Source organism: Otolemur garnettii, unplaced genomic scaffold (assembly GCF_000181295.1).
Source record: "Otolemur garnettii isolate 467f Iridium unplaced genomic scaffold, OtoGar3 scaffold00044, whole genome shotgun sequence".
NCBI lineage: Eukaryota > Metazoa > Chordata > Mammalia > Primates > Galagidae > Otolemur > Otolemur garnettii.
Window position 1 is genome coordinate 7,404,510 of NW_003852439.1, and position 27,573 is coordinate 7,432,082.

General features: G+C 50.0%; 3 protein-coding genes across 3 annotated transcripts in view; 1 reads left to right on the top strand and 2 right to left on the bottom strand.

Annotated features, from left to right (window-relative positions):
- Positions 1–1,839, top strand: part of CACNA1H (calcium voltage-gated channel subunit alpha1 H) — a 60,795-nt gene extending 58,956 nt beyond the window's left edge. The window contains exon 35 of the mRNA XM_003790762.2: positions 749–1,839. Coding sequence (XP_003790810.1) covers positions 749–1,741 — 993 coding nt within the window. The 3' untranslated portion in view covers positions 1,742–1,839. The remainder of the gene's footprint in view (positions 1–748) is intronic.
- Positions 1,840–2,578: 739 nt separating this feature from the next.
- On the bottom strand, positions 2,579–6,183 carry TPSG1 (tryptase gamma 1). Its single transcript, XM_003790892.1, has 6 exons — positions 6,138–6,183; positions 5,589–5,615; positions 4,448–4,619; positions 3,406–3,671; positions 2,988–3,133; positions 2,579–2,890 (listed from the first exon to the last, which is right to left on the bottom strand). The coding sequence occupies exons 1-6, from the start codon at positions 6,181–6,183 to the stop codon at positions 2,579–2,581; spliced, it is 969 nt and encodes a 322-aa protein (XP_003790940.1).
- Positions 6,184–7,914: 1,731 nt separating this feature from the next.
- On the bottom strand, positions 7,915–10,230 carry LOC100947777 (tryptase alpha/beta-1). The gene is given in 5 exon segments (XM_003804022.3): positions 7,915–8,235; positions 8,310–8,473; positions 9,397–9,662; positions 9,767–9,938; positions 10,061–10,230. Coding segments are annotated over 5 exon segments (828 nt in total). The 5' UTR covers positions 10,122–10,230; the 3' UTR covers positions 7,915–8,070.
- Between the last annotated feature and the right edge of the window lie 17,343 nt (positions 10,231–27,573).

Consider the following 27,573-nt stretch of genomic DNA (forward strand, 5'->3'; position numbering starts at 1 on the left):
TTTTTTTTTTTTTCTGAGACAATCTCAAGTTGTCACCCTGGGTAGAGTGTCATGATATCATAGCTCACAGCAGCCTCCAACTTGGGCTCAAGTGATCCTCTTGCCTCAGTTTTTCTACTTTAAGTCGAGACAGGGTCTCACTTTTCTCAGGCTGGTCTTGAACTTGGGAGCTCAAGCAGTCCACCCATCTTGGTCTCCCAGAGTACTAGGATTATAGTCATGAGCTAGAGAGCAACCCAGGGAGGGAGCTGGGTGGGGAGGTGCACCAGAGTTTTCTCTTTGTCCTCTGGTGGGTCTAGGGCATTGAGCCTCCTCGAAGCTATGACCCCTCAAGGAGACCACCTGGTCACAGCACCCTAAGTCCCTCCTTGGGCCAGCAGACCCCCACAGCAGCCAGAGTGCCAGCTCCAGTGGTCCTAGCAAGGTCTCAGACTACCCAGCCTTGCCCACCTGTGGTCTCTGTCTCCTTTTTCCACCCTAGCTCCTGCCTAGGGCAAGAGCTGAACCCTAGGGGGCTGGGCAGGGTCATTGGGGATGGGGAGTTGTCCTCAGCCCCAGCTCTGGGACCTGCAGACCTTCTAAGGTCCCTCTCCAACATTGCCTGCAGAGTGCAGACTTGACATCCACACCAGCCACATCCCTCCCTGGGCTCCCAGCCCACTCTGTACTTAGGACTAGGTGGGAAGGGCCCTGGTCTCTGAGTGGGCTCCCTGGGCCCCCACCTCACCTTGACCCCACGCCCTTGCAGGAAGCTGTGCACACTGAGTCCCTAAAGGGGCACAGTGATGGCCTTAGGGACAGCATCTTGGTCTCTGGAGAACCTGAGAAGACCCCGGTGAGGCAAGTGTCCCTGGGGGACTCCCCAGAGCCCACCAGCATCCACACCCGAAAGCACACTTTCGGGCAGCACTGCATCTCCAGCCAGCCCCCGGCACCAGGCAGAGATGAGGCAGAGGCCGCAGACCCAGCAGATGAGGAGGTCAGCCACATAACCAGCACAGCTCACACCTGGCAGCCCCCAGCTGAGCCTCATGGTCTGGCCAAAGCGGGCGATGAGCAGGCTTTGTGCAGCCTCTACAGCGTCAACACCCAGGGTTTCCTGGATGAGCCAGGCCGAGCAGATGAGCAGAGGTGGCCCTTGGCAGAGCTGGGCAGTGGGAATCACAGCCCGGAGCCAGGGGAGGTGAAGGCCCAGGTCCTTGAGGCTGAGCTGACCCTGGGTGCGCGCAGAAAGAAGAAGATGAGCCCCCCTTGCATCTCTGTGGATCCCCCTGCAGAGGACGAGAGCTCTACCCGGCCCCCCACTGTACCCGGTAGCACCACCCTGCGGCGACGAACCCCCTCTTGTGAAGCTACCCCCCACAGGGAGTCCCTGGAGCCTGCAGAAGTCCTGGGTGCAGGAGGGGACCCTGCAGCCAGGGGTGAGCGATGGGGCCAGGTCCCTTGCCGGGCAGAGCATCTAACTGTCCCCAGCTTTGCCTTCAGGCCTCTGGACCTGGGAGGCTCTGAGGAAGACCCTTTCTTGGACAGTGGCCACACCATGGCCTCAGAACCCAGAGCTTCTGCCTCGGGGACCACAGCACCTCTGGAACCCCAAGAAACAGAGCCTCCTATACCCTCTGGTGACCCCCCAGAGAAGAGGCGAGGACTGTATCTCACCATCCCCCAGGCCTCCCTGAAGAAGCCAGGGTCCCCCCCAGCTGCGCCTGCCCCTGGGAATGGTACAGATGAGCCAGTGTAGGTCAGGACTTCATTACCACATGGGGTTTTGTCACAGGGGTTTGGGGTGCCCAGTGGGGTGATGGGCCTGGACTGGGCTGTGTGTGGACCCTAGCTCAGGTCCTGACATGGGCAGAGGCACACAGGGAAGGTAACAGTCTAGGGAGAGACCAGGAGTTGCTCTGGGCTCTGCAAGCCTCCATCTGATCGATTCAGGTTTGGGTTTTTCGAGTTTTGCTCCAAGTCTATGCCAGCAGCTGGATCCACAGTCCTTCAGTGAGAGGCTGCAGTGGTGAACGAGAGCCAGAAACCCACCACAAGGAGGAAGGCTTCGGCTACTGCCCTCACAGTCCACATATTTTTATAGGGAACACATACCAGGCGTCCCTGGCACCATCACTGGCAGAGGGCGTGGTCGCTGAGGCCACCACAGCCAGTATCACCTTCGCTCACAGTCTAAGTTCCCATCTGTCCCTCACACCCTCCACCCTCCTCACTCTGCCCTTCCATGCTGCTCCCCCCCATTCTGTTCCTCTTGGATATTCCCGGAAACATGCTCATGATTCTGGGCAGCAGCCACATCACTAGGAAGCTGTCACCTGTGCAATAAGACACCCTGGCTTCCATGTTAGTGGGGCCCCCTTCTGTCCGTCCATCCATCGTCCATTTGTCTGTGGGCTTGGGCCACAGAATTTCAGTTGGCACCCTTTGTTCTGTTTGTTTGATAAATTCAGGTTGAACGTTGCAATAATCTGATGCAGAAAACTCAGCTTCTCAAGTCAAGGGGAGGGAGGGAGTAAAGCAGAATAAACAGTAACTTATTTAAGAAATGTGCTTGGCTTACTGTTAGGGTCAAGGGTCAGGGGTCACAGGGAGGGTTGGCCCAGGCTGGGCGCATTGAGCACTTGGCTGCCAGGGTACAAGAGAGAAGCAGGAGGAAGAGTCCAGGGAGGAAGAAGCTAACCAGGAGGAGGAGCTCAGAGCTGCTGGGGTATGCAGACCCAGAGTCCTCTGAGGCCAGGATGTGGTGGTGGATCCAGTTCACATAGGCAGAGACACGAGTATAGACCCCTGGACGCTCAGGGCGGCCACAGCCCTCACCCCAGCTCACGACACCAGCCTGCAGCCAGGACCCGTCCACCTGACAGACCAGGGGCCCCCCTGAGTCATCCTGAGAGACAAAGAGAAGGCCAAGATGCTAGGGGTTGGTGGGGCCCCTCCCTAGGCCCTGAGGTTCCCCTCTGGCACCTGGGCCTGGCCTGGATCACCTGGCAGGCATCCCCAGGGCCTTGAGCACACAGCATGTCAGACTGGATGGCGCTGCCCTCCGGGCTGGAGTAGTCCTGGCTGCAGGTGTCTGTGTCCACCACCAAGACTGCTACCTCCTGCAGGCTGTATGGGGGCGGCAGGGGCTCTGGGGGGTGGGGACACTCTTCAGGGACATAGCCAGCACTGACAGAGTGGAGAACCTGTGGGCTCTGCCCAGGTGAAACCTCACACCATGGTGGTTCTTGGTGGTGCACTGGTGTGGGTCTGCGTGGATGGACTTTGGAATGGGACAGCTGATAAGGACATCCCTGGCCAGCTGTCAAGGCTTCCAGGAGAAACTGGCATGAGCAGGTCCCTCAATCCCAGCTCTTCATCCCCATAGCCCCATAGGCCAGAGTGGTAGGAGGGGCATCTCACCTCCCTCCCTTATGTAGCCCCAGCCGGTCACCCAACACTGCATCCCAGGGTAGAAGTTAGCTGAGGCCTCTGGCAGGCACACGGGCAGCACCTGGCTGGAGAAGGCCACGGGAGTGCTCAGCTTAACCAGGGCAATGTCCCCACTGGTCCCTGGTGGCCCTGGGGGACTGGAGTACAGTATGATCCGCTGCACGGTGGAGAAATTTGAGGACAGAGTGACATCAAGTTCTCCCAAGTGCACCTGGTAGTCAGATGAGTTCAGGGACCTGGCAGGGAAGAGTGGGAGGGTGTAGTGTGTAACTACCATTAGAGTGGCCGGCTACAGAGGTGAGAGGCCAGTGTGGAGCCCCCCCGACCCCACCCCAGCCAGGACCTGAGGCCAACCCTTTCCTACTTGGCTAAAGGTTCAGAAGTAGCTGCTCTGGGCAGTGGGGCCAAAGCCTGGGCACGGCCCCACCCTCTAGAGCAGGCGTCCTCAAACTATGGCCCATGGGCCACATGCAGCCTGCCTAGGACATTTATCTGGCCCGCCGGGTGTTTTTGCCGCCACTGCCTGTCCTGCTTAGCAGCTGACTCATCCGGGGCCCTCAGTCCGGCCCGCCAACGATCTGACAGACGGTGAACTGGCCCCCTGTTTAAAAAGTTTGAGGACCCCTGCTCGAAAGCCAAGGACTAAGGGCCTGGCCAGCAGGAAGATTTCAGGCTTTAGCTCCCTGTAAAGAAGTAACAGGCAACAGGTGAGGAGGGAGGCATTTGCTCACCCGCAGAGGTGTGCAGACAGCAGCCACCTCAGTGGGTGGCTCCAGAAACTCCCAAGACCAGCACCAGCCACTTTGGTGCAGCCAGGGATGCCTTCTGAACCCTGTGGCTGCACACTGCTGCCTCAGGTCGCAGGGAGGATGTCCATGACTACTACACTAGTAGTCCTCCCTTTCTACTGAAGGGAAAACTGAGAACCAGAGAGTTACATCTTGAGAGTGAGCTAAAGGCTAAACAGAAGTCTCCACATTGCCACCTGCCCCTACACAGCCTGGACACTCACCCGGAGAAGCAGTGGGCAGCTGTGAGCACCCACTGAGAGCTGAGCAGGGACCCTCCGCACACGTGCACCCTCTGCAGACGGAGGCTGGCCTGCCATGGCCATGCTCCAGCTGGGGCAGGATGGCCTCCCACGATTCGGCCCCCTGTATCTGAAACCTGGGGCTGGCCACACCCTAAGCCAAAGGAGGAGGTGTCATTGGTGGGTGATCCAGAGAGGCCAGCTCCCCAGCCCTCTGACTTTTCTGAAGCCCTTCCTGATCTCCTTCACAACTTCTTGAATATTTTCTTCTTACATCTTTAGCTCCCCCCGTCTGCTGGATGACCCCCCTCAAGAGAAACAAGACCCAGCAGCCATGAGTGCAACCTGCACTCAGGGCTTGGTCTCCAAGCACCATGCTCCATAAAGTCACAAGCAGGGCTCCTCCAAGAGACGCCTAACAGGTCCCCAAACAGGTGCCAGGGTGCTGGAGGGAGCCGCTGCTTAGCAGGCATGGGGTCTCCTCCCAGGGTGATGGGCATGTTTGAACTAGAGCTAGTAGTCCCATACCACCACAGCTGCTAGACACTGCTCCACCTGAATGCCTTGCAAAGGATAATTTTATGTGAATTTCACTTTAATAAATTAAAAATCAAGACACAGAAGCCAGCTTGAAGAGCTCCTATCTGCTCAATCTGGGGCAACTTGAGCCTCAAAATAATGAAGGCGATAAGAGTATAACCCTACAACTAAGTAAAATGGGAAATGGTGAGCCTGTGTTACCAACAGACACAACTAGAACTGGATAATTTGGGGAGAGGGGTTCTCTACCACAGGAGAGCAGAACTGATACCAGTGCAGGGGAATGTGGACCCAGAGGCCATAACAGAGACCAATTGAGGTAACTGTCCTCAGCAGGGGGTAAGCCCACAGGGGAGTTTGAGGGCAGTGGGTGTTTGCACAGTTGTGGATCTTCTCTCACAAGACACAAATTAACTGCACAGAGAGGGCAGCAGCCCTGGCCACACCCCTCCACCACAGGGTCTGAGTGGGAACCACCACAATAACATATGTGGCCTCCCTGGGCTTCCAAATGTGACCCCTTGGAAGGACACGGCATCACCTCTGGGGGCCTCCCCACACACCTGTTGGAGACGTACCGTACCTGGCTGCAGAACTGCGCCAGAAACACCTGCAGGATGGAGAAGAGGCAGGACCAGGATTGGGAGGGAGCAATGTGGGGGAGGCGTCCCCAGGCCTCAGGATGACCTTGCATGGGTCCCTGCTCTAAGCAGGTGGAGCCCAGACTAGAGGCAGGGTGGGACCTGCCACCAGCCATAAACAGCAGCTGCGAGGCGCTGAGCCTCCTCCACCCTCTACTTAGGGTCCAGGAGCTGCTGGCACCTGTACCTCCACCCAAGCTTCTGTTCCCAGGCACTTATGGGGGCCACTGGCACCCTTGTGCAGGCTGTGCAGAGAGAGCTCAGGGCCCTACTGTGTGAAACTTTAGCACATTTCCCTCTATCATCCTCCCAGCTTCACCCCAGCTCTTGCCAGTGCCCCTGGGCCCAAGGCCCAGGCCCTCCCACTACAGGGCTGATGGAACACACCAGAAATGCCTGAATCCTAGCTCCAGGAGGAAGCCCAGCTCCCCAGAGCAACCCCCAGCAGTACTCCCCTCCAACCCCGGCAGCACCCCCAGCTGGTCACCTACCAAGCACAGCCAGGAGCAGCAGGAGGCCACAGGGCTCCAGGGCCATGGTTTCTGCACAGACAGGGAGGAAGGGGAGGGTCCACACTGAACCTTAGACCACTGGGCGTGGGGAGGGGTGGGAATGGCTACACACCTGCTGTCAGGGCCAAGGAGGCAGGGCCAAGGCACCATGGCAGGCCCCGCCTGTTCACCCAGAGAAAGATTGTCACCTCTGTTTGTCCTCATATTGGCACTGCAGCCCAGGCATTCATGGGGCTCCCATTCAGATCACAGCAGGAATAGGAGAGAATGCCAGTGTCCTCACTGCAAACCCAGCATTTTCTCCACCCAAGAGGCAGCCATGATCTCCTTCTTCCTCAAGGAAGCCCTCACTGGCTCCCATGGGGCACACTGGCCCATCTCCTCCAACCTCTCAGAGTCCAGTCTTCAGGATCCCAGCCCAATGCCCAGATAACCCTGTGGAAAAATGCTTAGACCTCCGTGACAACCTGCACTCTATGATGGCCTTGTCCCCACATCCATCAGCAGGTCCCAAGGTCTCCACCATAGATCATATGGGCACTATCACCCAGCCACCCTGCATAGCCAGCCCTTCCTAACCATCCTCTGTCTGTCCAGGACCTGATGACTGAGCTGATCAGAAACCCTAGGCAGCACTGGGACTCTCCTGCCCTCTCCCCAGCTACAAGTCACAGGTCAGTGTTAGAGGGTCCCACTGAGACTCTCTAGGTCAGGGATATCCTCTGAGATGTGGTGGGGGGACCCAGGGAGCCCTGCATAGGGGGAGCAGGAGTCCCCAGCCCAGGTCATCCCACTGAGGGCCCAGGAGCCTGATGTCACTCCCTCCTGACGGGGGGCCCTCAGCACACACAGGTGCTCAGCCTCTGCCATGGTCAAAACCTTCATGGAAACCACTGCCCACAGGAGATGGAGAAAGCAAAGGGTCTGACAGTATCAACACTGCCAAGGATGAGGAGTGGGGGTCACTCTCCCCACTGCTGGGACACAGCCCCTGGAGAGGAAAGTCTGGCTTTGTCCAGAAAATGCAGGATGTGCAGACCCTGGCCCCAACTTCCCCCCTGAGGGCACTGTCTGCAGCCCACAGGTAGCTGGTGGGCACATGGGAATGGCCACGGGTATCCTAGCTATAAGAGCCCTGACTGGGGATAGCCCAGAGTCCAAGAGCAGCAGCCTTGATGTGGCCACCACCAGGCACTGTGCGGGCAGTGGGATGTGCTGCCCTTGGCCTATGCAGCAGCGAGAAGAGTATCACGGGCACATGTGGAATAAAAACAGCCTGACTTGGGGGTGACAATCAGTGCACAGGTATCCAGAAGACAAACCCAGGCCAGACAATGCTGTGGTATGGCCAGGTGTGCTAGTGAAGCCCCCAGCCTGTGGTGGGGTCCCCAAGGAGTGGAGGACCCAGCCCTCAGGGCAGGTGGCCAAGCTGTCTGGGGGCTGCTTGTGGGTGCCTGGTGTCCTCTAGAATCAACTTTGTAATCATCACCCATGTTGCTCTACCTGACCGAGTGCACAATGCCTTGTGAGGGAGGAGTTGGCCCTGAGTTCAAGGAGGCCAACCCCACAGTGACACGCTGCACCACGGGGACGGGGACCCCCAACTCTGGCAGCTGCACCCTGTTATGCCGTGGAGCCCCTTTCCCTCACCCATGACCAGGAACACAGCACAGCCCAGCCTGCTCTTCACACACTTTAATGAGACACAAAGGACAGGCAAGGGAGGGTGGTAGGGATCAGAGGGGAAGGGGCTAAGGGGACAGAGCGGGGGCTGGGAACTGGGACTGGGATCAGGACAGAAGGACAGGGAAGGTGTGTGGGGCTGGAGCCCAGCTGGGTAGGAAGCAGCGGTGTTGGGACAGGAAGGTGCTGGGTCCTCTAGTGACCTGGGTGGCAGCCCTCTGGACCTGGCTCAGGGCTCCTTGGGGACATAGTGGTGGATCCAGTCCAAGTAGTGGGTGACGCGGGTGTAAATGCCCGGCCGGTTGGGCTGAGCACAGCCATCGCCCCAGCCCACCACGCCGGCCTGCAGCCACGTTCCATTCACCTTGCAGACCAGGGGCCCTCCAGAGTCGCCCTGGGGAAGGTGGGGGTCAGTGCTTGCTGGCAAGGCCCAGGAGGGTGGGCTGTGCAGGGACATATGGGACCCACCTGGCAGGAGTCATGCTTTTCATTCCCAGCACACAACATGTCATCATGAACAATGGGAACATTGTCACCTGTGTAGAGCCCCATGTAGTATTTTGCATCACAAATGTGGTTTTCCGCTATGGGGACTTCCACCTCCTCCAGGGGGAATGGTGGGGGGAGCCCCACTTGCAGGTGGGAGGAGAAGAGGCACAGGCTGGACCTGGGCCATGCCCCCAGTAGACTCAGTTTACCCTATCACCGGACAGGTCATGTATGACAGCAGCGTTCCTAAACTCCTCCTGGACCTCCTCTTCCCTGTAGGGCCTACCAGGCCCTGGGACAGTGGGAAGCGAGCACGTGCTAAGTGCCCGACCCTGTCCCTCCAGGCTGGTCCTGGATCTCCTGGCTCCTTTAAGTCCCATTTGGGGAGGGAGGGTGGGTCCTCCAGGCTATGGGTGCCTACTGAGGCACAGGCCCCACACTCAGCTGACTTTGGGCCAGTGTCCAGGGCCCAAAGTCAGTTGCAGCCTGCTGCCTGGCCCAGCCCCGGCCCCATGACTCAGTCTCCCCTCTGTGGATAGGGCAAGTGGACAGAACGCTTTGCCTGTGTTTGCTGAGTATCCCCAAAGCTGTGCTCTGAGTTGTTGATGAAATGATGATGAAACCTTTTAGAACTGAAAATGTGCCCCCCTCAGAGGTCAGCCTGAGCCTTGTTCAACCCCCATAAGCCCTCCTGTGAGACCCAATCCTGGTGTGCACTGCTCTGCCCTGCCCTGGCGGTTCTCTTTCCCTACAGTCAAGAGACACTTTACAGGCAATTTTTCACCTTGCTCTTGTCAAATTCATCAAACACAAACTTTTGACACATCCTTCAGGAGGGGGAACCAGGCACGGGCGTCAGTGACTTGTTCAAGGCACCCAGGGGTAAGCTAGTCCCTGCTCTTACACAGGCTGCCTCCCACATCTTGCTCCCTTCCCAGGGTCTCCAAATTCCCACCCCTGGGCCTGCTGGCTGGGTTCTGGCCCCAAAAGAAGGTCCTTACAGCTAGGGCCATAGGTGTGATCCCCGCCCCACCTGGCCCAGCATCCAGCCTTCCCTGACACGCACCATCATTGTCCACATCACCCCAGCCTGTCACCCAGCACGGCGTCCCCGGGGGGAACGTCTCTGAGGCCGGGGGCAGGGTGATGGAGTGGACACTGTGAGAGATGTTCACGGGCTCCTCGAGCTCCAGCAGGGCAATGTCTGCCCCGGTGGTGGCCATGTAGAAGCCGGGGTGGGGGATTATCCTGCTCACAGGCAGCAGCTTGTCGTGGTAATAGAGATGCTGCTCCCGCAGCCGCACCCTAAAGTCAGCCAAGTCCTGGACTTCCCTGGGGAGGAGACTCCTCCTCAGGGGACCTGAGCAACCTCAGGGAGAGCACAGGAATGGGGTGGGCCCAGGCCCTCACCCACCCACAAGGCCCCGAGGACTCACGGTCCCACGCAGTGTGCCGCCGTCAGCACCCACTGGGGGTGGATGAGGGAGCCCCCACAGACGTGCATCCAGAAGTGAGTGTGCTGCCGCAGGCTCACCTGCCAGGGCCACTTGCTCTCAGGGGCCTCCTGGCCCCCTACGATCCCTGCTCACTCTGAGGCCTGGCCTGGGGCTGGGGAGGGGTTAAGATCAGCCTGTGCTGGGCAACCCTGCCCCCTCCTGACTCACCTGTGCCCCTGCCTGTGGAGTGTGCAGTGAGGGACAGGGGCAGGGCTGGGCATGGTCAGGACTCACCAGGGGCCGCATGGACCCAGCTCCCCAGGATGGGCAGGGCCAGCACCAGTAGGTTCAGCATCTGGAAGGGGCAGGAGGGATGGTGTGAGTGGGGTTGGGCCCGGGGTGTACAGGCTTTGGGTACAGGAGGGAGCCGGGGCCTATGGAGACTAGGGGCTGGGTCCTGGCCCAGGGGTCTCTGTGACCTGGGTCTGGGGCTTAGCCTCTCTGCTCCAGGGCAACACACAGCCACCAGGGGCTCAGAGGGTGGGATCCTACCCTGGCCTGTCCCTGATCCTCTGTAGCCAGTGGGCCTTCCCTTTTATCCCTCCAGCCCCAGCAGGGTTTATGGCCCCACCCTCCAAGGCAGATGTGGAGGAAGTGGATGATTCAGACTCAGGGCTCAAGTGTACTTGGCCAGTAAGAGCCCCCACTGTCCCTTTGTCACAGAGCAGATGCAACTGCTCAGAGGACTAGGGATGTCCCCCTCTGCTACCATCTGTGAAGCTCCACTGCTCTGCAGCGTCCTTGTTATCGTGGGAATCTGAGCTTCATCAGCAGAGGGGCCACAGCAGAGAGGCCAGCACCTGCCTCCTGTTGGACATCCTAGCCCCCCTACCCTGGGTCCCAGCCCCCCCCCCCCACCCGGGCAGACTGTATTCCTGCCTGTCCTCCACCTGCCTCCAGACTCTCACTGGTCCTGCCCATCTCTGGGCACCCCAGCCATCTCCTTGAACTCTGACCTCTGGGGCTCCTGCATAGCCCCCATACAATGTCCAAGGGAGGCCTCAGCCCACCCTACCCTGCCAAGGACAGCCAGGGGCTATTCATCTGGACTCCTTTCAGGCAGCATCTCCTGGGGGCCAGACAGAGGATATCCAGGCACCCTCTTGCACAGTAACCGTAGTCCTCATTCAATCTCCCAACAAGCTCCTGAGAGGCCTCTGAGTTCCCTGTCCTGGTTCTGGGAACCAGGCCTACAATGGGACTCTCGAGAGCCCAGATGATGAGGGGTCGGGACCGAAACAAACAGACGGATGTCAGGGCCAGGGAAGCCCAAAGACACACAGGGTACTGGGAGCAGGCAGAGTGCAGAGGCCCACCCTCCACCCTCCTGCAGGCCCCACTCAGTCAGTGGGACTACAGGCACCCACCACAACACCCAGCTATTTTTTCTATTTTCAGTAGAGACAGGGTCTCACTATTGCTCAGACTGGTCTCAAACTCCTGACCTTAAGCATCCTCCCACCTCAGCCTCCCAGAGCACTGGAATTATAAGTGTAAGTCATCACAGCTGGCATGGATTTGCTAATATTTTGTGAAGACTCTTACATCTATTTTGGTGAAGAATATTGGCCTGTAGTTTTCTTTATCTTATGTCTTTTTTAAATTTTAATATCAGCATAATCCTAACCTCATAAAATGAATTGTTTCTTCTTCCACTCTCTGGAATAGGTTATGTATATTTGGTATTATTTCTTCTTCAAGTGTTAGGTGAATTCACGAGTGAAATTCTCTGTGTCTGAAATGTCCTTTGTTTAGAAGGATTTTTACTAAAAATTCAACTTTTAAATAAACATGGGTGAAAGATGGCCTTACTAATAACCTAGCTAAAAGAGAAAAATAAACTATCTAACAGAAAGTAAGAGAATTGCCCTTTGCTTAACTGGGTACTTACGGCCTAACCTGTTGTCTCTAAGAGTTTGTTTCTCTGCCTTAATGAGCCCTAAGCAGGCAGTCGGGGTGTGAGCTCCCTGCTCCAGCTTTCTGCCACAGTTCCCACTGAAATTCAGATTCCAAGGACTCTATAAGCCAGCCTCACACAGAAAAGATTTTAAAAAATAAATAAAGAGTACCTGCAGCAGCTTTGCAGTCACTTCTATTACCAAACTGAAGTAGGAGAAAACAAGCCATTTTTACCTTTGAAAACTCCAAGCAGCTTCTCCTCAGGGTCACCCCCTCTCCCATTCCCTCCCTTTTCACTCTCCTCCTTTTTCTTGGTCTAAATAAACAAACAAACATTTTACTACTTACTTAGTGTTGTACTCCCCATGTGAGAATTCTTTCTCTAGCCCAGGGGCCCTCAAACTTTTTAAACAGGGGGCCAGTTCACTGTCCCTTAGCACGTTGGAGGGCCGGACTGCGGCCGGGGACCAGTCGGCTGCTAAGCAGGACAGGCAGCAGCAGCAAAAACACCCAGTGGGCTGGATAAATGCCCTAGGCAGGCCACATGTGGCTCGCGGGCCATAGTTTGAGGATGCCTGCTAGCCCTTCCTCCACACTCAGGACCAGTCCCCCTGTGTCTCTCAGGCCTGCTTCCATTGTCATAGCACCTCTGGCCACAGCTGGGAAAGATTCTCTGATTTTAAGACCTCCTGATTACACTGGGCTCACCTGGAAAATTCAGACTCCTCTCCCCCACCTTGGGTTCTGTCACCTAACTCACATCTGCAAAGGCCCTTTACCCTGTAAGCCTACATAGTCACAGGCTCTGGTGATCAAGATGCTGACCTCAGGCTCAGCACCTGTGGCTCAAGCGGCTAAGGCGCCAGCCACATACACCTGAGCCAGCGGGTTCAAATCCAGCCGGGGCCCGCCAAACAATGACAGCTACAACCAAAAAATAGCCAGGATTGTGGCAGGTGCCTGTAGTCCCAGCTATTTGGGTGGCAGAGGCAGGAGAATCACTTGAGCCCAGGAGTTGGAGGTTGCTATGAGCTGGGATGCCACGGCATTCTACCCAGGGTGACAGCTTGAGGCTTTGTCTCAAAAAAAAAGAAGAAAAAAGATGCTGACCTCTTTTAGGGGTCATACTTCTGCCTCTCTTGTGCATGGTGGGGTGCAGGTTGGGGCATCCCCAGTTCTGAAGGTGAACTGAGTTGGGACAGGTGAGGGCCCTGAAGGACTGGGGATGGCCCTGGAGGTTCAGAACTCAGAGGACCTTTTTCCATGAAGACCTTGCCCTGTGCCCCCTATACTGGGTGACATCAGGCTCTCGGGCCTGCATAGGGGTGACCTGGGCTGAGGACTCCTGGCTCAGACCCTTCTCCCTCTGTGCAGGACTGATGGGACAAGTCTCACCTCCCCCAGCTGCACCTGCCCAAGTATGTGGCCATCACGAGGAAGGGGCCCTGCCCCTTGCCTGCACAGAGCATCCCCAGTGCACAGAGGATGAGCTGATGTCATCCTTACTGTCACCAGGTCAAACATTTAACTCTATTGTGTACCCGGGCTACTGACCAGCTAGGAGCAGGTGCAGGAGACCAAGTGTGGGCCCCATGAGGCCACATCCCGGTGGGTGATCAGGCGACTCCCCCTCATGCCTCAATTTCCCCACATCTCAGAAGGGATCCCTTACCTAAAGGGTCTCAATGGGACCTTCTAACCCTAGCCTATAACTTGGAGCTGGAGAAGGGGCAGGAAAGTCACAGGGCTGCCCAAGGTCCCTAATCAGCTCAGTCATCAGGCTCTGGCCAGACAGAGGACGGTTAGGAAAGGCCTGCCTGGCAGGGCGGCTGGGTGACAGTGCCCATCTGATCTGTGGTGGAGCCCTGCCAGTGGCTGTATGGACAGGAACATCTTAGAGGGTGAGTTGTCATGGGGGCCTTAACTATCTGAGCCTAGGACTGTACTTCTGTACTCCTTTCTTTCTTTTTTTTAAAATATGCTTTTTATTTTAGAACAGGTTGATTTATAGAAAAATTGCAAATGTAGTATTGAGATACTCATGTGCCCTATACCCAATTTCCCCTTATTATTAACATCTTCCATTAGAAGCTTTTGTTTATTGTAATTAATGAGCCAGGATGATGCATTATGTTAACTAAAGTCCATAGTTCATTTGGATTTCCTCACTTTTCCACATTGCCCATCTCTGTCCCTGGATCCCACGTGACATTCGGTTGTCACATTCCTTAGGCTCCTCTTGGCTGTGATGGTCTCAGATTCTCCTTGTCTTTCGTGGCCTGGGCAGTTTTGAGAAGTTCTGGGCAGGGGTTGGTGGAACCCTCCTCTGTGGGGATTTGCCTGTTTTCCTCATGGTTAGCCCGAGCTTACAGGCTTAGGGAGAAAGGGCATACAGTTTGCTGTACCTCCTATTTCCAGGGACTTGGGAGTATAAACTACTCTCTTCATGACAACAATTTCTATTTCTTCTGTCTTACCACTCCTAATTTCAAACAAATCCCAGACACACATTGTAGAACAACACTGAAAAGTAGTAAACATCTCTGTAACATGCTGAAATGCAAGAAGACTTAAATAAATGGAAAGACTCCTTATATTCGTGGATTGAAAGACAGCGTTGCTAAGAAAGCAGTACGAGCCAAACAACCGTCAGATTCAATGAGTTCTGCGCCAAAGTTCCAATGGGATTTTTTTTTATTTTTATTTGCAGAAATGGAAAAGCTAACCCTCAAATTCATACAGAATTGCAAGCAGCCTGGATGATTAAAACAATATTGAAAATGAAGAACAACATTGAAGGACTCGTATTTTCTGACTTTGAAAGTTTCTACAAAGCTACAGTCATCAAAACACAGTGGTATTGGCAACAAGACAGATATAAAGACCCATTAAATAAAATTGAGAATCTAGAAATAAACCCATACGTTAATGTCACGTGATTTTTGACAAGGGCATCAATACCATTCAATGGGGAAATATGTTCTCTTCAACAGATGGTCCAGGAGCAGCTGGACATCCCCATGCAAATGAATGAAGTTGGATCCTACCTCACACCATACCCAAAAGTTAACCCCAAATTGATCAACAACCTAAATATGAGAGCTAAAATCACAAAACTTTTGAAAGAAAACATAGAGTAAATCTTCTTGACCTTCTATCTCACAAAAGAGTCTTTAGATAGGACATCAAAACCATGAGAAAAAAATGGAAAAAAGATAAATTTTACTTCAAAATTTTGTACCTCAAAGAATATTTTTTAAAATATGAGAAGGCATCCTACAAAATGGGAGAAAATACTTGCAAATTATATATCTGATAAGGTTTAGGATACAGAAAACATAAAGATCTCTACAACTCAAAAACAAAAAGACTGAGGCTGAGTTCATGCTCATGGTGGCTCACGCCTCTGTAATCCTAGCACTCTGGGAGCCTGAGGTGGGTGGATTGCTTGAGCTCAGGAGTTCTGAGACTGGCCTGAGCAAGAGCAAGACCCTCAACTCTATTAAAAATAGAAAAAAAGGCTCGGCGCCTATAGCTCAACCGGCTAAGGCGCCAGCCACGTACACCTAAGGTGGTGGGTTCGAATCCCCAGCCCGGACCCTCCAAACAACAATGATGGCTGCAACCAAAAAATAGCTGGGCATTGTGGCGGGTGCCTGTGGTCCCAGCTACTTGGGAGGCTGAGGCAGGAGACTCGCTTGAGCCCAGGAGTTGGAGGTTGCTGTGAGCTGTAATGCTACGGCACTCTACCCAGGGGGGACAGCTTGAGGCTCTGTCTCAAAAAAAAAAAAAAAATAGCTGGATGAGGTGGCTGATGCCTGTAGTCCCAGCTACTTGTGAGACTGAGGCAAGAGGCTTGCTTGAAACAGGAGTTTGAGGTTGCTGTGAGACAGGCTGACTCCATGGGACTCTCTCCAGGGTAACAAAGCAAGACTGTCTCAAAAAAAAAAAAAAATTCCAATAAGAAATGGACAAATGACTGAAATAGACATTTCTCCAAAGAAGATATAAAAATGGCCAAGAAGGATTTGGGAAGATTATTAATTACTGGGAAATGCAAATCAAAACCACAGGAGATGCCAATTCAGCCCCCACTGTTACAGCTATTACTCAACGAAAGAAAAATGACAGACATTGAGGGAGAGACCGGAAGCCTCATGCATTGCTGGTGGGAATGTGCAATGGCACAACTGCTGGGGAAAGTAGTAGGTCGTTCTTCAAAAAGTTAAACATAGAAACACCAATATGACCCAGAAATTGCACCCAGGTATATACTCCACAGAGTTGAAAATAGGAGCTCAAAATACTTGTATACACGAGTTCCCAGCAACACTATTCGTAATAGCTAAAGGCAGAAGCAACCCCCAAAACACCCATCAATGGATGAATGGATAAACAAATTGTGTGTATCCATACAATGGAATGCTGCTCACTCACAAGAAGGAATGAGGCCTTCATATATGCTAGAACATGGACCTTGAAAATGTTTTGTTAAACAAAAGAAGCCAGGCACAAAAGGTCTTTGAGAATCCATTGCTGTGAGTGTCCAGAATAAGTGCATTTATAGAGACAGAAAGGAGATTGGTAGTTACCAGAGGTTTAGGGATGGGAGATGGGGAGTGATGGTTTGGTGGGTCTGAGGTTTCCTTTTAAGGTCATGAAAGTATTTTGGAACTAGAAGAAGCAATAGACACAACACCAGGAATGTTCTAAATACCACTTCTTCACTTTAAAATGGTTAATTTTATGTTATGTGAATTTAACCTCAGTAAAAAATATTTTTTAAAGTTAGTGAATTAAAGAACAACTTCACAAGTTCTGCCATTTGTGTTACACAGAAGGAACTCACGCACTCATACCCAGAGAGAGCTGCTGGGCTATTTGCGAGGGGCAGGTACCATTTTAACAACTCCCCCAAAGTAGTTCTGGCTGCTCCACACTTCACCTGCACTTGGTTTTGCAGTCGTTTGTTTATTTTTAACTGTGCTTTTTAAAACCTTTAGGGCAATCACAAACTTAGAGGAAAGCTACAAGCTTAGTCCAAAGAGTGTTGTGCTTGAGCCATCTGAGACTGCTGACAAGAAGCCCCTTCACCTCGGAGCATTTTCGGCTGTGTTTCCTTTTATTTGTTTATTTATTTACTTACTTTTTTTTTTTAAGACAGAGTCTCACTCTGTCACCCTGGGTAGAGTGCTGTGTCAACATAGCTCACAGCAACCTCAAATTCTTGGTCTCAATTGATCCTCCTGTCTCAGCCTCCCAAGTAGCTGGGACAACAATCACCCACCACAACACCTGGCTATCTTTTCTATTTTTAGTAGAGATGGGGTCTCACTCTTGCTCAGGCTTGTCTGGAACTCCTGAGCTCAGGCAATCCACCCACCTCGGCCTCCCAGAGTGCTGGAATTATAGGAGTGAGCCCGGCCTGCATTTCCTTTTAATGAAGGACATTTGCCTGTAGGGTCTCCACACAGCCAACATGTGGCGAAATAAGGACCAGCATACTGCTACCAGATAATTTTCACGTGCCATTCAAAATCTATCAACTGTCCCAAAAGTGTACTTTGGAGCAAAATGATCCAATCTGGGGTCACCGGGTGCATTTGAGCATTTCTCAATCTGGTATAGGTTCTCAATCTTCCCTTGACTTTCCTGACACTGAGACTCCCGAAGACTTCAGCTACCATTTTGGGGAATACCCCTGGAGCTGGGTTGCCTGATTTTTCATGATTAGATTGAGATCACACATCTTTGCACCACATTACAGATGTGACTCTCAGTTCCCCTTGCTGCCTCTTATCAAGTGCATGTGCGGTTTCAGTTTGTCCAGTGACTGGTGAGGTTCACTCTTATCACTGGAGTAAGTGTCATCTTACCAGAAGTTACGTTTTCTGGTGTATGCTGTGGAGAGATTCCTCGAGACTGTGTTAACTAGCCAATTTCTCATCAAACTTTCAATTCATGCATTCGTTTATTTGTAACTATATGGAATCAGAGCCTCCCATTTTATTCAATTCACTTTTGTTTCTTTTTCTCAGTTATTATGGGACATACAAATTAGACCTGGGTTGGGCACAGGGAGCCCCTCAAGGTAGCTTCTGGGTCTTTCTGACACAGCTCCATCTCTCTCTCTCCTGTGGGCCTATTTGAGATGTTTGGTCCTCTCATAATTCCCTCACTCCAGGCATTCCCCTGGAAGGCCAGGCCCTCTTAGTGCCAAATGATATTTAGAAAGGGGCAACTGGACATCCCCATATAAATGAATGAAGTCTTCGTGACAGGTGTTGCCCATTGGTCTCGTAGTGTCACTGCCCTCAGTCCTTCTCAAGGGACAGAACTAGGGAATATTTGTGTGTGTGTGTGTGTACAAGCACATGCACTCACATACACACCCACACATGTACACGCACACCCGTATGCTCCCACATGCACTTCTACACTTCTATATCTGTATTAAAAACCGTGGGCCAAGCATGATGGCTCAGCTGTAATCCCAGCACTTTGGGAGGCTGAGGCCAGAGGTCTGCTTGAGGCCAGAATTTTGAGACCCTCCTGGGCAACATAGTCAGATCCTGTCTATACAAAAAGTTTAAAAATTAGCCCAGCTTGATTATAGCCCAAGATAATGGGGAATATGGGGAAAGGGGAGATGGAGGGAGGGCAGGTGGGAGGAGAGATGGGATCACCCTATGGTTCATCTTATAAGGGTACATGTGAATCTTTCTAAATGTAGAATATAAATGTCTTAACACTATAACTAAGAAAATGACATGAAGGCTATGTTAACCAGTTTGATGAAAATATTTCAAATTGTATATAAAAACAGCACACTGTACCCCATGACAGTATTAATGTACACAGCTATGAATTCACAAAAAAAAAAAAAAATTAGCCCAGCTTGGCGGTGCTCATAGTTTTGGCTGCATGGGAGGCAGGGGTGAGAGAATAGCCTGAGCCGGGTGAGCTCTGACGAAGCCACTGCATCCCAGCCTGGGACCCAGCCTCCAGGTGCAATCCCACCCTCAGGCTTTATTCCAGTTTCTCCCTCTCTGATTGGGCTGCCATCTCTGGCAGTGGGAAACCTCTTCCATTTTTTTTTTTTTTATTGAATGGTAACTATGGACATTAATGCACTTCTGGGGTACAGTGTGGTGTTTTCACGTATAATTTGAAACATTTCCACCAAATTGGTACCTCTTCCATCCTTAATCCATTTTGCATTTCGTCAATGCTCCTGTGTGCAACCAATCGCTCTTCTCACCATCCCCTTAGCTAGACCCTCACTCTGGGGAGCTACTCCCAGAACCACCCCCAGGCAGAGGAATTTAAAACACTGTGGCCATTTCACTGCGTGTGTAGTAGGATCTCTTAGTTCCACAGTGCATCTCCCCAGAGACCCATCTGGCCCCAGTCCCAGAATCCCAGCTTCCTGCTCCTGCTGTTTGGTCTGGGGACATCCCTGGTTGCTGCCAAGCCCCATCAGAATCTGGGAGAGGGCTGTAGGAGTCTACACCAGGCTCCTGCCTCTGGGAACTGGACCCGCCTCCGCAGGGGGTTCAGGCCCACACCACCCAACCCCTCTCCTGGCTGGTTTCCTCATCCCTGAGGCTAAGTCCTCCCTATGCTCAGACTAGAGCAGCCCTCCCTCCTGTGATCCCTGGCCCTTGACCCTTAGGGCATCACTCTCCATCTCCTTCCTTCCAACGGGTATAGAGAGTCAGGGCTATGGGCACATTCTGGGCCTGAAGGAAGAGCTTGCTCGGAGCTTGCTCCGCCAGAGATGGCCTTGGCTCCCATCCCAGCTGTCTGAGTAGTCCTGCTTCTTCTCTGCAGGGAAACTGAGGACAGTTGCAGACCCCAGCACTCCTAGTCCACACTTGCACCCCTGTGCCCACCCCACACTCTCCCAGCCCCCAGCAGTCCCCAGCTTGGCCTGGGGCCTGCAGTAAGACCCTGGCCCTGTGACCCAAGTGACCCTCATGACAGGTGGGTGCAAGGCGGCTGAGACCCTTCCCACAGCTGGCAAGTCTCACCCAGGGCCCCTCTGCTGGCAACACTTGAGGCAGGAACTGCAGCACTTGGGGTTTATAGGGAACCTCAGGAGACAAAACATGGCAACCTAATGACCCATAGAAAAAATCTAAGATTCCACAGCCCCCAGAGTAAGTGTACCTGGCAAGGCAGTGAGATTCAAAGGCAATATGCCAAGCTATTGTGTTTCTAAATGTCAGGTATGAATAATTGGAAAATAAACTTACAAGTCAATACCATTTGCTAGAGAATAAAAATAAAATCAAACTTTAGGAACAAATGTAATGAAAGGTGTGTAAGTTCTCTGCACCAAAAAGTACAAATCATTGCTGAGAGAAATTTAGAAAACCCTAAACAAATGGAGAGATAGGTCATGTTTCTGGCTTCTGCAGGTACCGGTTCTTCCCATGGTGGTTACCTGACACAATGCAATCCAAAGGGACACCCAGCAGGCTTACTTTTTATAGAAATGGATAATCTGATTCTGAAATTAATATTAAAATGTAAGTGACCCAGGATGGCCAAGACAATCCATAAAAATAGTAACAAATGAGTAAGTCTCCTGTCTGATTTTGAGACTTATTACACAGCTGTGATGATTAAGACAGCCTGGTATTGGAGAAGAGTGTGCACATCCACGAAAACAACAGAACAGAATCTAGATCAGTGTTTTTCGACCTTTTTTATCTCATGGAACACTTGAACCTCCAGTTAAACTTCTAAGGCAGACTTAAATAGTGTTGATCCAAAAAAAGAAAAAAGAGTACTTACTGTGCTTTGAACTTCCTTCAAAAATAATTTACTTAATGACCTTTAAAATTTTTTTTGCAGCACACCTAAGATCCTCTTACGGCACATTGTTTAAAAATGACTGATCTAGAGGGACAAACTAATGGTAGGATCACTGATTGACAATAAAGGGACTGCTGGTATTAGACAGCTGAGGGTGACATTTTCAATAAACAGTTCAATGAGTGTGTGGTATGCCTCACACCATGCACAAAAATTAATTCAAGATGGATTTATCAGGAGCATTGAATGTTAAACCTCTTCTGCTCCTAGAGCAAAACAGAAGAATCTCTTTATTGCAGTGGGATCCTACGCAGCAATGAAAAAGGAATGAACGACAACCTGCAAGGTTCTCAGAACTGTTCACTGCAGCAGGAGTCAGATGCAACACAGAATGATCCCATTTTCATGAAGTTCTAGAACCAGCAAAACTAACCCATGGTGATAAAAAAGGAAATGGTGACTGCCTCTGGGGGCAGGTACTGACGAGGAGATAAGACGAAACCATCTAGGGCTATGAAAAGTATTAGATATCCTTTTGGGTAGTGGTTACACAGGTTTTTAAAAGCATCAAATTCATTAAACTAGACACTGAAAGTCTATGAATTCTACAGTATGTTTGTTTTCTCTCTCTCTCAAAAAAATACAGAACTGGACTTCTGTTTCCCACTCTGACATGGAAAGAGCTTAGAAGTCATCACTCCCATCCTCACAATAACAAAAGCACTGAACTAACTGAAATTCAGAGCATTGAGGTCACAAGGCAAACTGCTCCCAAACTGGAAAGACAGGTGGCTACAGGGAACTGAAGCTTGCTGGGACAGAAGCCTAGTAACAACACTTAGTGGGTAATTGAGTAACTGCCAGAGACTGAGTGTGGAGGAATTTGAGAGTTAAAATTCCAAAGCCCCAGGCTCGGCACCCATAGCTCAGTGGTTAGGGCACCGGCCACATGCTCCAGGACTGAATTCCAACCCCACCAGGGCCTGCTAAACAATGACAACAATAACAAAACAATAGCCAGGCATTGTGGAGGGGACTTGTGGTCCCAGCTACTTGGAAGGCTGAGGCAAGAGAATCACTTAAGCCCAAGAGTTGGAGGTTGCTGTGAGCTGTAACACCATGGCACTCTACCAAGGGGGACATAGTAAGACTCTGCCTCAAAAAAAAGGCTCGGTGCCTATGGCTCAAGTGGCTAAGGAGCCAGCCACATACACTTCAGGTGGTGGGTTTGAATCCAGCCCGGGCCCGCCAAACAACAATGATGGCTGCAACCAAAAAATGGCCAGGCGTTGTGGTGGGTGCCTGTGGTCCCAGCTACTTGGGAGGCTGAGGCAGGAGACTCGCTTGAGCCCAGGAGTTAGAGGTTGCTGTGAGCTGTGATGCCATAGCACTCTACCCAGGGGGACAGCTTGAGGCTCTGTCTCAAAAAAAAATTCCAAAGCCCCATTCTTACACACAATTTCAAGAGGCCTACAGCACTGAGGGAGAAGATTGGAGAAAAATCCATCCCCCTACCCTGCTTCTGTCAGGAAGGGGGAGAATAATTAATTTGAAACAAGAGAGATTTCTGTTCTCTGTAACATAAGTTGCCCTCGGGGAAAACCACTCCACCAGAGCCTACTGTGACCTGGGGACTCATCCCAAGGACATTAGCCCCTATAAAACCCTCCTGATATACAACCACAGTTTTACAGACATCTCTCCCATTGCAAAGCTTTTCTGCCCCCACCAATAGGGCTCCAGAATGACCATACATGACAATCAACAGCTGCAAAGTACAGGCTCTGTTTAAGGAGTTTCTAGGGAACCCAACAACATCAAGGGAGACAAAAAGAAGTAGAATGCTAGAGGAAATCAAAACCTCTGACACCTAGAGCTACCACAGACATTAAACACCACCTAACTCCTATCTGGACCACAGAAAGTCACACACTACAGTCCTGTTTCTTTCTGATCCTAGTACCCAACACATTATGTTCAGTTCTCAACAAAAAATCATAAGGCCTGCTAAAGAAAAAGCAAATAACCACAAGAAAACCACTATCTGAACAAAGCAAGCAACAGAAGCAGACTTGGCTATGGCAGAGATTTGGAACTATCAGACTGAGGATTTAAAACAACTGTGATCTCTATGCTAAGGGCTCTGATGGATAAAGTGGACACTGTGCAGGAACGGGTGGGCAACATGAGCAGGTAGACAGAAGAAAACTCTAAGGAATAATCAGGAGATACTGTCATAGATGAAGCCCTCCTCTGATGGGCTCAGGAGTTAGCTGGACTTAGATGAGGAAATAATCAGTGAACTTGAAAACATGTCCATAGAAACTTTCCACCCTGAGATGCAAAGAGAAAAAAGAATGAAAATCATGGAGCAAAATATCTGAGAACTATGGGACCATCACAAAAGGCAGAAGGTGTGCATAATGAGAACACAGAGGGGAAACGGAGAAAGATCAGAGGCACTGCAGTATAGTGGCTGGAAATTAATGATCAACAGTGAACCACAGATCCAGGAAGCTCAGAGAACACCAAGCAAGATACCCCTAGGCGTGTCCTATTCAAACCGCAGGAAAAAGAAGCTCTTGAAAGATGCCAGAGGGAAAGCAACCAACTTACTTAGGGCATTAGGGTGAGAATTGCGTGGGACTTACCTTCACAAGTCGTGCAAGTAAGAAGAAAGTGAAGCAAAATACTTAAAGTGTTAAAAGAAGAAAAATAAGCCACCAAACTAGAATTTTGTATCTGATGAGGTTATCCTCCAAAGCGAGGAAATAAAAACTCAAAAAAAAAAAACAACTGAGGGAATTTTTTGCCAGATGATCTATATTATAAGAAGTGCTAATGAGGTTCTTCAGAGAGAAGGAGAATGATATAGGTTAGAAAGCTGGCAGGAAGGAAGGAAGGAGAGAAGAGATAAAATAAAATCTTTTATGCAGGTAAAATAAAATCTTTTATTTTTTCCCTTTTTTTAAAATTCTTTCTGAGACAGAGTCTTTACTCAGTCACCCTAGGTAGAACACCATTGAGTCATAGCTCACAGCAAACTCAATCTCTTGGGCTCAGGCAATCCTCTTGCCTCAGTCTCCTGAATAGCTGTGACCACAGGAGCCCACCATGATGCCCAGCCAGTTTTTCTTTTTTTCTTTTTTTTTTTTTTTTTTTAGTAGAGACAAGGTCTCACTCTTGCTCAGGCTGGTCTCAAACTCCTGAGCTCAAGCATTACACCCATTTTAGCCTCCCAGAATGCTGGGATTACAAGCATGAGCCACTGCATCCATCCTATTTTTTCTTATTCTTAATGGACTTAATAGATCACTATTAAAAACAATAACAATAATTTATTAGGTGTTGATAGCTTATGGAAAAGGAAGTGAATGACAGTATTTGTTTTATAAGAAATGGAGAGGATGAATCAGGAGCACTTTATTATAAAGTATGTGCACTGCCAATGGAGTAGTATAGTGGCCTTTGAAAGTGGACCTAGTGTATCCTTCAAACTCTAAGGCAACCACTAAAATTTTCTTTAAAAGGAGTATAATCAATGCTTGGAGAGGAGAGAAAATGGACTCATATAAAATCTTCAATTACAAGCTGAGAAAGCAGAAAGAGAGAGAAAAGATCAGAAAGGAAAAAAAGACCAAGTGCAATGAATAGAAAAAGTTACAAACACGGTAGATGTTTACTCAATTATATGAATAATCACTTTAAATGTGAATGGCTTTAAAGACACAGTAAAATAAAAAGAGACAAACAGGGTAGATAAAACAAGACCCAACTATATAGTGTTTTCAAGAAACTCATTTTAAATGTAAAGATGCAGATTAAAAATAAATGATTAGAGAAAAATATACACGCTAACACAAACCAAAAGAAAACTGGAATAGCTATATAAATTCTAGAAAAATCAGGCTTTAGGGTAAAGAAAATTTCATGACTAAGAAAAGCTATTACATCATGATAAAGAGGTCAGTTCTCCAGGAAGACATAACAATCCTTAACATGCATGCACTTAAGAACAGAGCATCAGACTATGTGAGACAAAACAGATTGAACTTCAAGAAATAGATGAATTTGTTGTTATAGCCGGAGACTTCAGCACCCACCATCAGAAATAGACTAATGCAGCAGGCAGAAAATCAATGGGGATAGAGTCAAACTCAACATCTACTGGATATAATAGACCTCCGCAGAGGATTACACCTAACAACAGCAGAATACTCATCCTTCTCAAGCTTATATGGGAATTTCACCAAGATTGATCATTCTGAACCATAAAACACATGTCAACAAATTTGAAAAATACAAATCTCACAAAGTATGCTCTCAGACCACAATGGAATTAAACTAGAAACCAATAAGGGAAGGATGGGTGAAAACAAAATATTTCAAAACTAAACAACACAGTCCTAAATAACACAGAAGTCAAAGGAGAAAGCGTCAGAGAAATTAAAATATTTTAACTAGGCTAGGCATGGTGGCTCATACCTATAATATTAGCACTCTGGGAGGCTGAGGCAGGTGGATTACTCAATCTCAGGAGTTCAAGACCACCCTGAGCAAGAGTGAGACCCCCATCTCTATTAAAAATAGAAAAAACTAGCTCGGCATAGAGGTGGACACTGGTAGTCCTACCTACTAGAGAGGCTGAGGCAGGAGGATCACTAGAGCCCAAGAGTTCGACTTTGCTGTAAGCTATGATAATGCCACAGCACTCTACCTAGGGCTTCAATAAACAAATAAATAAATAAATGAATAAAATATTTTGAACTAAGTGAAAATAAAAATACAACTTACAGTAGTCCAGGAAGAGGTGCACCTTCTGATGCATATGGAAATTCAAAGCCTTCCCAGAGATTGCTGTGGGAGGCCATCTGGCTGAGAGAGGTGCCCCCGGCTGTACTGCATACACCTGACAGGAAGGGGTCTGTAACTCACTGGCCAAGGAGGCCAACAGCTGGCAGCTCCCTCCAAAGATGGGAAGATCATTTCTTTACTGTCAAGCTTATCCAGGAAGCACAAGCAGATGAGGTTCTGGGTGCAGAGAAGGGGATCACAAGCTGTTCCTAAGTTGGCTGCAACATAAGCTGTTTCTGTATTGGCCACAAAGGCCGTTCATAAGCACATCCAGCATGAGCCTCCTTACATCAAGGGTACTGGACAAAACCCAACTGTTGCCAGACTAAGGAGTCCATCTGCCTGTCACCCGAGTCAATCAATGGAAAAGCAGATGATATATCAACAGTTAGTTTCACTTTTATTTACAGAAGAGTCAGCAATTCCAGAGAGCAGTGGGGATATTTCCCCCAAAGAACTGCTCTCCTCTCTCATTTCTCTTTACTATTTTTATAGCTTTGTAGGGATAAGATAAATAAATGATTAGAGAAAAACATCCAAACATACATCAGCAGTGTTATCAATTAGTGTGCTATACATCAAACAAGTTCTCTTTACCCCCCTCCATGGGTTATAAAGTTAGAATATCTCTTGCTTTCAAGGTGACTATATCTCTACAGTATTTTTTTTAATTTATTTGGTTTTTTTTGAGACAAAGTCTCACCATGTCACCCTCCATAGAGTGCTGTGACATCACAGCTCACAGCAACCTCCAACTCTTGGGCTTAAGTGATTCTCTGGCCTCAGCCTCCCAAGTAGCTGGGACTATAGGTGCCCACCACAACACCTGACTATTTTCTTGTTGTAGTTGTCATGGTTGTTTAGCTGGCCCAGGCCAGGTTCAAACCCACTAGCCTCAATGTACGTGGCTGGTGCCACAACTACTGTGCTACGGACACCAAGCCTCTGCAGTATTTTAGTTAGACTAAATTTATAGCCAGGCCGGCGCAGTGGCTCACCCCTATAATCCTAGCCCACTGGGAGGCCAAGGCAGGTGGATCATCTGAGCTCAGGAATTTGAGACCAGCTTGAGCAAGAGTGAGACCCAATCTCTAGAAATAGGCATTGTGACAGGTGCCTATAGTCCCAGCTACTTAGGAGACTGAGGTAAGAGGCTCGCTTGAGCCTAAGAATTTGAGGTTGCTGTGAGCTATGATGCCATGGCATTCTACCTAGGGTGACAAAGTAAGACTCTGGCTCAATAAATAAATAAATAAATTTACAGCCAATTAGCACTTCACTGAGTGCACAGAGTGCCCTGGGTCCCTCAGCTGGTGCCACAGTGGCACCCAGCTTATCTATGACAGCGGGCCTTAAAAGCAAATAAACAGTCCTCAGGTGTCAGCACGGAGGCTCATCCGGCCTTGCCAGCGCCTAACCAGCAGTGCTCTCCAAGAAATGGCCATTCAGGTGAACAGTGGCTAATGGCCCTTCAGGTTAACATGGCCGGTAACCCAGAGCCCACTTGTGATAAAAAACTCTCAGCAAACTAAAAAGAGAAATGCTTCCTTAACTTGATAAAGAACATCCACAGACAAAGAAACAATAAACTGCAGCTCACATCATACTTAATGATGAGAAACTAGATGCTTTTCCCCTACAATCCGGAACAAAGCAAGGATATCCTCACCACTTCTATTCTACAATTTATGGGCGTTCTAGTTTGTGCAATAAGATAAGAAAAGGAAATAAAGCTATAGAGATTAAGAAAGAATAAATAAAACTGTCTCTGTTTGAAGATACCATAATTGTCTATTAGAAAAACCCAAAGAATAGACAAAAACGAGGAAACAAACTCCTGGAACTAAGAAGCTGTTATAACAAGCTTGCAGGCTATCAGATTTATATAAAAAGTCAATTGTTTTCCTATATATCAGCAATGAAAGATTGGAATTTGAAATTAAAAACACAATAACATTTACATTGGCACCAAAAAGAAAATGAAGCACTTAGGGATAAATCTAGCAAAATAGGTGCAAGATGTGTGCAAGATGAGGAAAATAATTAATTAAAGGCTCGGCGCCTATAGCTCAACTGGCTAGGGTGCCAGCCACATACACCTAAGGTGGCGGGTTCGAATCCCCAGCCCGGACCCGCCAAACAACAATGACGGCTGCAACCAAAAAATAGCC

What these genes read in the sequence shown, in the direction of transcription:
- TPSG1 (XM_003790892.1), bottom strand. Translation starts at nt 6,183, where the DNA reads ATGGCCCTGGAGCCCTGTGGCCTCCTGCTGCTCCTGGCTGTGCTTG. An exon ending in TGGCGCAGTTCTGCAGCCAG is followed by an intron (nt 4,620 to 5,588) that starts GTACGGTACGTC and finishes CCTTTGGCTTAG; the next exon opens with GGTGTGGCCAGCCCCAGGTT. An exon ending in GCTGCCCACTGCTTCTCCGG is followed by an intron (nt 3,672 to 4,447) that starts GTGAGTGTCCAG and finishes CTTCCCTGCCAG; the next exon opens with GTCCCTGAACTCATCTGACT.